At 38.3% G+C, this 12549-nt stretch overlaps 1 protein-coding gene across 1 annotated transcript in view; it reads right to left on the reverse strand.

Annotated features, from left to right (window-relative positions):
• SUCLG2 (succinate-CoA ligase GDP-forming subunit beta) overlaps positions 1 to 12549 on the reverse strand; it is a 169321-nt gene that overhangs the window by 107429 nt on the left and 49343 nt on the right. The window contains exon 2 of the mRNA XM_039248861.1: positions 10468 to 10609. Within this exon, the coding sequence (XP_039104792.1) occupies positions 10468 to 10609 (142 nt within the window). The remainder of the gene's footprint in view (positions 1 to 10467; positions 10610 to 12549) is intronic.

A 12549-nucleotide genomic window follows, 5' to 3' on the forward strand; every position in this document is an offset into this window, starting at 1 on the left:
AAAAAATAGCAACATTTGGGGAAGGAAGGGAAGATGGTGGTGGAGTAGGAAGTTCCTAGGTTCACCTCCTCTTATGACTACAACTAGATAACTATCATATCATCCTAAATACTCCCAAATTCTGAGGAATAGCAGAACAACTCACAACTCTGGGTAGGGGTGAGACTCAATCAAGGAGGGCGGGAAAAGTGGAGACACAGCTTGGGAGACAAACAGATTGTGGTCATTATAGTGGAGGGAAAGCCGCAGTAATAGAAAGCGGCAAGAGACAGACCAGCACACTGGAGAGTCCACAGGGAGGGCAAATCTCCACAGCAATCGGCTTGGAGGGAGAGAGGGCTCAGGCTTCCCGGGTGCTTGCAGCCAGTGGGGCTTGCAGTCTGGAATTTTGAAGGCCAGCATGCTTGGCTCTGGGAGAGCTCAGAGGACATTCAAGTTGCTCTTGGAGAAAAGGCAGGATAAATATCACATGGACATAACAGTGTGGAAACAGCCATCTGAAGAGCACCTGGGGCTTCCTCATCTAGGAGCCTGTCCCAGATGGGCAGAACTTGTGGAGAAACGCCTCCAGCAACAGGGGAACTGAGAACTATCTCCCTCCACCACCTCTCAGCATAAGCACAGGACCACCTGTGGGAACCAGCATAGTTCAGACACTTGCTACCTAGCTTGCTTGCGCCAAGCCCTGCCTCACCACATCCTCGTGGAACCGCCCTTCCCAGTCCTCCTTCCTACGAAGAGTGGCTCAAACTCCTGTCCATAACATGTCTCCCAACCAAGGAGGTTTGTGGAGGCTTGTTTCCAGTGGCAGCAGCAAGACATCTCGTTTCACAAGCAGATCAGAGCACACCTACTTAAAACATACCATATTCAAGCCAAGGATTAAATCCTTTCAGGCAAACAGCCCCTTTACAGACAACTAGACTAGAGGGATAAAGCAGCTGGAATGAAACAGCACAGCATGCACAGCACACTCCCAGGAGCAGCAACCATCGGGACAGGGGACATGACATGGCAGGACACTACAAAGTCTCATCTTCATAAGGCCATTACCCTAAGAAAAGGAGACTTAGCTGACATTCCTACCATAGAGAAAGAGGCATAAAGACTTAGAGGAAATTAGAAGACAGAGAAATTTATCCCAAAAGAAAGTCAAAGACAAGGCCATGGCAAAACAAATACAAGTTAGATGCCTAATAAAGAATTTAAAGCAGTGATCATATGTATACACACTAGACTTGAGGAAAGTGTAGAAGACATAAATGAAACCCTTAACACATGGATAAGGAATAACAACAGAGATAAAGGGTAAAAAAAAATTAAATGAGAAACACACTGGATGGAATGAACAGTAGGATGGAAGAATTAGAGGAATGAATTAGTGATCTAGGAGAAAGAGTAATGGACTGTAATTAAGCTGAACAAAAGAGAAAAAAAGAATTATGCAAAACAAGAATACACTTAGGGAACCCAGTGACACCATTAAACATAGTAATATTTGTATTATAGGAGTCCCAAAAGAAGAACAAAGAGAAATGGGGGCAGCAAATCCATATGAAGAAATAACAGCTGTAAACTTCCCTAATCTGGGGGAGGAAACAGTTACAAAGAATTCCCATCAAAATCAACAAAAGCAGATCCACACCAGGATATATAATAATTGGAAAATATATGATGATAAAGAAAAACTTTTAAAAGCAACAAGACCAAAGAAGACAGTAACTTACAAGGGAAAACCCATAAGGCTAGTAGGAGATTTTTCAAGCAAAAACTTTCAAAGCTAGAAGGCAGTGGCATAATATATTCAAAGTGCTTAAAGGCAAAAATGTGCAGCCAAGAATATTTTATCCAGCAAGGCCATCATTCAGAAATAGGAAGGGAAATAAAGAGTTTCTCAGAAAAACAAAAATTAAAGGAGTTCATCACCACTAAACTAGCCCTACAAGAAATATTAAAGGTGACTGTCTGAGTGGAAAGGAGAAATAGAATTGAAAATATAAAGGTAGAAAACACAAAAGCAGTATAAATGAATATTTCTGTAAAAATCAGTCAAGAATTTAACAAAATAAAGGGATATAAAATATGATACCATATACCTAAAATGTAAGGAGAAGAATGGATTCAATCCTAGAAAACCATCAACTTAATCTAGACTGCTATATGCAAAGAGGTTATATACAAATCTAATGGTAACCATATATTAAAAACCACTAATAAATATGCAAAGAATAAATGGAAAAGGTCCAAATACATCACCAAAGAAAATCAGTAAAACATAAAGGAGAGAAAAACAAGAAAGGATCAGAGAAAATCTTCAGAAACAAACATCAAGGAAATAACAAAATGACAATTAAAACATACCTACCAGTAATTGCTGTAATACTACCAGTAATTGAATGTAAATGGACTAAACATTCCAATCAAAAGACATAGGGTGACAGAATGGATTAAAAAAGTAAGACCAATGTATATGCTGCCAACAAGACCCATTTTAGACCTAAAGACGCCTACAGATTGAAAGTGAAGTGACGGAGAAACATCTATCATGCAAATGGAGGTCACAAGAAAGTCAGAATAGCAATACCTATATCAGACAAAACAGACTTTAAAATGAAGGCTACAACAAGAGAAAGAGAAGGATACTATATAATAATAAAGGGGATAATCCAACAAGAAGATAAAACAATTATAAATATTTATGCACCCAACAGAGGAGCACCCAAAGACATAAAACAGTTAATAACTAATCAATAATAATAAAGAAATAATAAGGTACTTTAATGCCCCACTCGCATCAATGGACAGATCATCTAAACAGAAAATCAACAAAGAAACAATGGTTTTGAATGACACCCTGGAACAGATGGACTTAATATATTCAGAACATTCCACTCATAAACAGTAGAATACACATTCTTTTCAAGTGCATATGTAACATTCTCATTTGTGTTAGACCACAAAACAGGCCTCAACAAATTCAAGAAGATCAAAGACATATTATGGATCTTTTCTGACTACATTATTATGAAATTAGAAGGCAACCACAAGAAAAAATCTGGAAAGACCACAAATACATAGAGGTTAAATAACATGCTACTAAATAATGAATGGGTCAGCCAGGAAATCAAAGTTCTTAAAAGAACATGGAAACACATGAAAATAAAAATACAACAGTCCAAAATCTTTAGGATATAGCAAGAGCAGCTTTAAAAATGAAGTTTATAGCAATACAGGCCTACTCAAGAGCAAGAAAAACATCAAATTAGCAAACTAACCTTATACCTTAAAGGAGCTAGTAAAAGAACAAACAAACCCCAAAATCAGAAGGAAGGAAATCATAATGATTAATGCAGAAATAAATGAAATAGAAACTAAAAAAAAAAAAAAAATCGAACAGATCAATGAAACCAGGAACTAATTCTTAAAAAAGATCAACAAAATTAATAAACCTCTAGCCAGATTCATCAAAAAAAAGAGAAAGAACCCAAACAAAATCACAAATGAAAGAGGAGAAATAACAACCAACACCAGAGAAATACAAAGTATTATAAAGGAATATTATGAAAAATTGCAGGCCAACATTGGACAACCTAGAAGAGAAGGATAAATTTCAAGAAACATATAAACTACCAAAGTTGAAACAGGAAAAATTAGATAATTTGAACAGACCAATGACCAGCAAAGAAATAGAATCAGAAATCAAAATAAAACCACAACAAGCAAAAGTCCAGGACTAGAGGGCTTCACAGGCAAATTCTATCAAAGAGTTAAAGAAGAGTTAATACCTATTCTTCACAAACTGTTTCTAAAAACAGAAAAGAAAACTTCCAAATTCATTCTAAGAGGCCAGCATTATCCTAATACCAAACCAGATAAAGACACCACCACGAAGGAGAACTATAGACCAAAATCCCTGATGTACACAGATGCAAAACCTTCGATAAAATACTAGAAAAATGAATTCAACAATACATTAATAAAATCATTTATCACAATCAAGTGGATTTATTCCTAGGTTGCAAGCATGTTTCAACATTTGCACACCAATCAATGTGATACATTTTATAAACAAGAGAAAGAATACAAACCATATGATCTTTTTTTTTTTTAATATTTTTATTTATTTCTAGGAGAGAGAGACAGCGTGAGCAGGGGAGGGTCAGAGAGAGAGGGAGACACAGACTCTGAAACAGGCTCCAGGCTCTGAGCTGGCAGTCAGCACAGAGCCTGACACGGGGCTTGAACCCACGAACCGTGAGATCATGACCTAAGGGAAAGTCGGACGCTCAACCAACTAAGCCACCCAGGCGCTCCCATATGACCATTTTAACAGCTGCAAAAAACCATTTAACAAAGTACAACTTTCATTCATGATACAAACCCTCAATAAAGCAGGTTTAGAGGGAACATAATAAAGGCCATATATGAAATACACACAGCTATGATCATCAATGGGAAAAAAATGAGAACTTTTCCCCTAAGGTCAGGAACAAGACAAAGACATCCACTGTCACCACTTTTATTGAACACAGTATTGGAAGTCCTAGCCACAGCAATCAGACAACAAAAAGAAATAAAAGGCATCCATATCAGTAAGGAAGAAGTAAAACCTTCCACTATTTGTAGATGTCATGATACTATATATAGAAAATCTGAACAACTCTACCAAAAAACTCCTAGAACTGATGAATGAATTCAGTAAATTTACAGGACACAAAATCAATGCAAATAAGTCTGTTTCATTTGGGGGCACTTAGGTGGCTCAGTCAGTTGAGCATCTGACTCTTGGCTCAGGTCATGATCTCATGGTTTGTGAGATCTGTGCTGTTAGCAGGGAGCCTGCTTGAAATTCTCTCTCCCTCTCTCTCTCTCCCTATCCCCTCACAATCTGTCTCTCCACCTCTCTCTCTCAAAATAAAAATAAACTTAAAAAAAGATATGTGTTGTACTGCTATACACCAATAATGAAGCAGCAGCAGGAGAAATTAAGAAAACAACCTCATTTATAACTGCACCAAAAATAATGAGAATACACTAACCAAAGAGTGTAAAAGACCTATACTCTGAAAACTTGAACACACTGATGAAAGTAATTGAAGAGGACACAAAGAAAGGGAAAGACATTTCATGTTCATGGACTGGAAGAACAAATACTGTAAAATGTCTATACAACCCAAAGCAAGTGACAAGATTCAATGCAATCCCTATCAAAATACCAACAGCATTTTTCACAAAACCAGAACAAATAGTCCTAAAATTTGTAAGGCACCACAAAAGGCTACAAATAGCCAAAGCAATCTTAAAAAAGCAAAGCCAGGGGCACCTGGGTGGCTTAGTCGGTTAAGCGTCCAACTTTCGCTTAGGTCATGATCTCGCGGTTCGTGGGTTCGAGCCCCGCGTCGGGCTCTGTGCTGACTGCCAGCTCAGAGCCTGGAGCCTGTTTCAGTCTGTGACTCCCTCTCTCTCTGACCCTCCCCTGCTCACGCTGTCTCTCTCTCGCTCTCGCTCTCTCCTAGAAATAAAAAAAATTAAAAAAAAAAAAAAAAAGCAAAGCCAAGCTGGAGGCATCATAATCCCAGACTTAAGTTGTATTACACAGCTAGAGTAATCAAAACAGCACGGTACTGGCACAAAAACAGATACATAGAGCAATAAAATGGAATAGAAAACCCAGTAATAAACTCACAACTACATGATCAATTAATCTTTGACAAACCAGGAAAAGAATATCCAATGGGAAAAGAGCAGTCTCTTTAACAAATGGGGTGTTGGGAAAACTGGATAGTAACATGCAAAAGAATGAAACTGGACCACTTCCTTACACCATACACAAAAATAATTCCAAAATGGATTAAAAATCTAAATCTGAGACCAGAATCCTAGAAGAGAACACAGGCAGTAACTTCTTTGACATCAGCTGTAGCAACTTCTTTCTAAATATGTCTTCTGAGGCAAGGGGAACAAAAGCAAAAATGAACTATCATCAGGATAAAAAGCTTCTGTACAGTGGGGTGCCTGGGTGGCTTAGTCGGTTAAGCGTCCAACTTCGGCTCAGGTCATTATCTCACAGTTTGTGGGTTCGAGCCCTGCATCAGATTCTGTGCTGGCAGCCAGCTCAGAGCCTGGAGCCTGTTTCAGACTCTGTGTCTCCCTCTCTCTCTGACCCTCCCCTGCTCATGCTGTCTCTCCTTCTCTCTCAAAAATAAATAAAACATTAAAAAAAATTTTTTTTAAATCTTCTGTACAGTGAAGGAAACAATCAACAATGCTACAAGGCAACCTATGAAATGGGAGGTTTTTGCAAATGACATATCTGATAAAGGGTTAGCAGCCAAAATATATAAAGAACTTATACAACTCAACAGTAAAAATACTGCACAAATAAACCAATTAAAAAATGGGCAGAAGACAGGAATACACATTCTTCCAAAGAAGACATACAGACAGCCAAAAGACTCATACAAAGATGTTCATCATCTTGGTATCAAGGAAATGTAAATCAAAACTATGATGAGATATCACCTCACGCCAGTCAGAATGGCTAAACTCAACACACAAGAAACAAAAGGCATTGGCAAGGAGTGGACAAAAAGAAACACTCATGCACTGGGAATACAAACTGGTGCACCTACTATGGAAAACAGTGTGGACATTCCTCAAAATGTTAGAAACAGAACTACCATATGATCCATCAATTGCACTACAGGCTACTTATGCAAAGAATATAAAAATACTAATTCAAAGGGATTTATGCACATCTATTTTTATTGCAGCATTATTTACAGTAGCCAAGATATGGAAGTGAACCAAGTGAGCATCAACTGATGAATGGATAAAGAAGAGTGTAGTGTGTGTATGTATGATGGACTATTATTTAGCCATAAAAAGGAATAAAATCTCATGATTTGCAACATCATGGATGTAGCTAGACAGTATAATGCTACACAAAATATGTCAGAGAAAGACAAACACCATAGGATTTCACTCATATGTAAAATTTAAGAAACAAAATAAATGAGAAAAGTGGAAAAAAACTGAGAGAGACAAATCAAGAAACAGATTCTTAATGACAGAGAGCAAACTGATGCTTACCAGAAGAGAGGTGGGGCGGGGAATGGGTAAAACAGGTGATGGGGATTAAGGAGTGCACTTGTCATGATGAGCACCGGGTGGTGTATGGAAGTGTTGAATCAGTACACTGTATACCATAATACTGTATATTAACGAACTGGAATTTAAATAGAAACTTAAAGGAAAAAAAAGATGATCTGGAGGAATCCCAGATGGGTAAATAGGAGATAAGAAAAAGAGAAGGTTCGGAGCAACCTCCAGAGGTGACAAATTCCATTTGCGCCAGGAAAGATGGAGGCACCCACAAATAGACAGCCAACAGGCAACCAGGAATATGGGTTCAGACACAAAGAAAGAGCTTTATAATCCACACAGAGATTCCTGGAAATCACAGGCATGAGTAACACCAACACTTATTTTCAAAATATTTTACACGTATCGCTGTGTATCAAATACATCCAAGTATGAATAAAATTGAGTGGTAGTACACAAATACATTTCAGCCATTTATAAAGTTTTCAAATTAAAATATGAAAATCTTAACACAGGATCAAGAAATACTGATCACACACCTCGGATCTGTCTCTGAATTTGAATCATGACAGTGGTGAACCCCTTGGAATCATATGCTAATAATGATGATGACAGTAACAAATTCTTATATAGCACTTACCACACATTAAGCATATTATCCTTTTCTGTAATTTTTCTCCATTAAAATATCCTAATTATAGGGCAGATGTCCCATTTTCAGTGCAAGGAGAAAGATGCATGTGTAGTCCAGCTTTAACCTTAACTTCAAATCTATTTACTAAAACTTGTGCTACTGGTTCCTATCTACCTTGCAGCAACAATAAAATAAGGTGAGCACTGTGAAGTTTTGCCAGATTCTTCTTGGTTTGCTTTCTCTAGCCAACCTCAGTGACTTTTATACTTACAATCAATTTGTTTCATTTTTAACTAACTGGACTTGGTACCATCTCTTCTTTCAATACTACAAATAATCCCTTGGATCAAAATTGTCTATTATACAACAAAAGCCAGAGGGGACCTTCCTTCCTCCAAAAGTCCTCACTGAGTAAGAAAAGGATTACTCATTCATTCAGCAAATGAGAGCCTTGGATTCCTTCTCTAAATTCCCTTTTAGCCGTGAACAGGATCAGAGAGGCACTCCCATGGCCACATCACTTAAATGACATATCAAAGGTTTGCACGGCCAAGCCACAGACACAGCCCTGTCATTCTCATTTTCCTACAACCACTCCTCAAGAAACAAAATGGCTTTTTGGAAAGTGTACTTTAATTTTCTCAATTTTACTTTTCTTTTATTTAAACTTGCTTTATTGTCTGTCTCTTTTCCTGCCTTCACCCTGGGCCCAGCATATAAAGGCCACCCTGTTAATTCCTGAAGAGCAACAATTCTGTCTTTACACAGTATAGAATGCCCAACCACAAAGCAGCAGCTAAATAAATGATTATAAAACCAAATGGTGACTAAGAAGCCACTTAGTTCGGTAAGCCCAAATCTCCATTGAAAATGTGAAACATAAGCCCTCTCTGCTATGCTATGCCTAACTGGGGAGAGAGTGGTAATCAGCCGATTTCCAGAATCCCCTTAAGAAGGACCCTTATATCTGGAATACTAGTGTGTCAGCACATTTGAAGAAATAATGGGGAAAATGAAGACCAAATACCAACATGAACTTTACATTTCTTTGTTCTCATTATCCATTCCTCAAATCACAGGAGTATAAAACAAAAATGATCCTTTCATGTAAAAAGGCTGGAGTACTAACCTTTACTGAGTCTATTCTCACACCGCACAGAGGAGCTCTCATCCAGGTGTGGAGCGAATGTTACCTTTTTTTTTCCACCATGAAAACCAATTCTGATAGTTTTTGAAAATGAAACCAATTTCCATGTCTTAAACTATAAGTCACTCTCAATTTCTACATTTAGCATCTGAAAATTACCAATTAATTTCTTTCTCAACTGTAAGTTTTGAAAAGAGGGCTTGCTTCTCTTCCACAGCTGTATCCACGGTGCCTAACACATGTGGCTGACAATCAATAAATATTTGTTGAAGGAAAGAATAAACATACATTTCAACTGACAAAACATAGAAAGGATCTGGCAGATAAGCATCTGGGGGAACTCTGGAAGGGAGATAAAAGAACGATTACTAGCTGAAGTACCTCACTGCTTACTCTTAAAAGAGCATAGAAAATTGGGAAATTGAAATATGGAGCCTGCTTCTATCTTGCACTCTCAAACTTGTTTGTTACAGCTGCCTGGCAAGGGCAGTTAGCAGATGCTCTATTCTCTCTGGTGGGAAACAATTGCTCTCCAAGACTGCAGGCAAAGATTACATATGTACATCCTTCTAGTGTCCAGATCTATGCTGACTGACACCACAGCCACCAGCCCCACCTGTCTATCGAGTATTTGAATATGGTTTGTGTGACATGAGATGGGCTGGAATGTCAGATACAAACCAGATTTCTGAAGATTAGGAGGAAAACTGGATGTACACTGTTCCATTGATAAGTGTTTTACATTATTTACATGTTGGAATGATAACAGTTTGGATATATTGGGGTAAACGAAATATACTATAAAACTAATTTCACCCATTTCTTTTTACTTTTCTGAATACAGAAAATTCTGAAATACTTATGTGGCTCACATTATATTTCTAGTGGGCAGTGCTAATCCAGACTGACAGTAAGAAAGTCTGTAGGCTTCCAGAAGGAATATTCATGGAAAAACAGCTGGATCTGGTTCCTACTTAATCTATAATTAGGGAAATTAGTTATTTTCTACCACCTACCAATGTATAGTCTCCTTTAAAGGCTCACACCAGCATTAGGAAATAACAGATTAGCCTTAATTTTTAGATAAGGAAACTGAGGCCCAAAAAGAAGGCACTTATACAAAGTTACAGAGCTCATAAACGGGAGGGCAAAACCCTGACCCAAACTCAGCATGTCCAAAGGTATGTTTGTTCTTCCCCTTCCTCTCCTCCACTTAGAGAACTTTCCCTATTAGAGGCTTAAAAAGGATGCCAATCATCTTTCCTGCCTTACCCTGCTGTGGGCTTCTCTTTGACACTCTATGCCCATATTTCTCCCTGCCACTATCCCACAGAAAAGAGAACTACGTGAAAAGGTAGCTGAAATTTTTGGAAAAATTACCACAGTGACATCGCAGATGCTGCTATCTCGTGAAAAAAGAATCGAGTTTTCCTAATTGGGTCTTTTTGCCTTTGCAATTCAAAAGCTCTCCACTGTATCATCATAGCCGGTTATATACAAAGAAATTTACCTACTGGGACAGGGCTACCTGTGAAGTTGCTAATTTGGGCAAGTGTATTTCACCTGTTGTGAATTAGCTTACTTAGTTTCTTAGCAGCCTCCAGAGCTTCCTTCGCACTGTCTGCTACAAAGAATCTTTGAACTTTCACTCCATTTTCAGACATGAGTTTCTTGCTCTGGTATTCCTGCAGGTTCAGCCATCGTCGGGGGGTTAACTGCACTGCCTAGAGAGATTGAGAGGGGGAGGGGTAAGAATGCTTATAAATAACAAGAAAATAACAGTCAACGTATGTATCCAGTCTTAAAGGTACCCACAAACGACAATCAGCAACACCTTTTTTTAAAAGGAAAAAAAATCCGGGGCACGTGAGTGGCTCAGTCGGTTAAGCGTCCGGCTTCGGCTCAGGTCATGATCTCACAGTTGTGGGTTCGAGCCCCCCGTCGGGCTCTGTGCTGACTGCCAGCTCAGAGCCTGGAGCCTGTTTCAGTCTGTGACTCCCTCTCTCTCTGATCCTCCCCTGCTCACGCTGTCTCTCTCCCTCTCTCAGAAATAAATAAAACATTAAAAAACAAAAAGGAAAAAAATCCTATATAAATTCTCCATGCTTGTTTTTCGAATCAAAAATATTAAAGACAACCACAGGCACAAATGAAGGCAGATTTAAAGAAATGGTGAAAAGTGAATAGGGTCTATCACCTAGCTAACAAGAAGGTACCAAAATCAATTTCCTGGTTTTGATATTGACAAAATGTGAGGAGAAGAGGGAGAAGGATATGTGGGACTGTTGCTTTTTTCTTTTCTTTTTTTTTGCAGCTCCCTGAGTCTATAAATATTTAAGAGTAAAGAAACCCGTTTAAAAAAAAAAAAAGAATAAAAAGTTATTTTCTTAAGTTTATTTATTTGAGAAAGAGAGAGCATAGGAGAACAAGCGGGGGGGGGGGGGGGGGGGGGGGGGAGGAGGAGAATCCAAATCAGGCACTGCGTGGTCAGTGCAGAGCCCGACTCGGGGCTGGAACCCACAGCCCGTGAGATCATGCCCTGAGCCAAAACCAAGAATTGAAGACAACCACCTAAGCTATCCAGGCACCGCTAAAAAGTTACTTTCTAAAATGTTAAGAAATGAATTATAGAGTATATACATTCCCCCATTCCCACCCCAAATAAGGTTCATAGCATTATTTTAATAACTGTGTGCACACTTTTAATCAGTGTAAGGTATCTCAGAAAATTTTTTTAACACTTTGAGGTTCAATGGACCCAGACTAAGACACTTCTTTGCCACGCTTTTTAATGGACTCTAGGTAAAATCATTATCGTTAAAGGAGATTATCTCTTTTACAAACCAAATTTGAGGATAGTAACCTGAATCATCATAAATAAATTACTTCCTAAACACTGCAACTCATATATTAACTATTAATGTAACTTTGCTTAAGTATCATGTAGAAGTGGTTTTTTCCAATATGCACTATTAATTACTTTTTAATCTGTGCTTAAAGAAAGTAATTAAGGAGCAGAATAACATGAACAAATAAATTCTGATTTTATTAAATAAGAGCAACAGCATTCCCTATTTTGAAAAGAAAAAAGAATGAATATACCTAGTTTAAACTCATTTCCATCCATGAGTCCTGATGCAAAAACAAAACACAAAAAAACAAAAAAACCCTGCCCAACAGTAGGTAAGAAAACAATGCCAATAATGCACAAACCAAAAAAGTCAGCCAGACAACAGAATCACAAGAGTGGAGGAAAATCACCTGTCAGGCTGCCTAGTGTCTTCTGTCAATGGCCTTGAGGGGTGGCCTGGGCAGTATCACACAGACCATAAACTCAGGTCCAGAGGGCTTTACAACATGGAACCATTAGATTTCAGGACCTCAAATGTGTCTTTAAAATGGCATTTTCTTCTGCAGTCTCTAAGCTATAATGCACTCGTGGAGGTCTTCTGGTTAAAGGACATTCCAAGGAGGCTCTAGAGCCTTCCAACTAAACTGAGTTTTACTCAAGGGCAGAGTGTGTCTTCAAATTGTTTGTATCTTTAAGAAGAATATGATGGTGCTTGGCATATGGAAGATACTCAAGAATGGCCAAATGCATAAGTCCTGCCTTTTGTCCTTTTGTTTCCCAACTACAGACAATTTTTCATTTCCACAAAGTGAC

The sequence above is a fragment of the Hyaena hyaena genome, unplaced genomic scaffold (genome assembly GCF_003009895.1).
Source record: "Hyaena hyaena isolate Hyena2069 unplaced genomic scaffold, ASM300989v1 scaffold_320, whole genome shotgun sequence".
Lineage (NCBI taxonomy): Eukaryota > Metazoa > Chordata > Mammalia > Carnivora > Hyaenidae > Hyaena > Hyaena hyaena.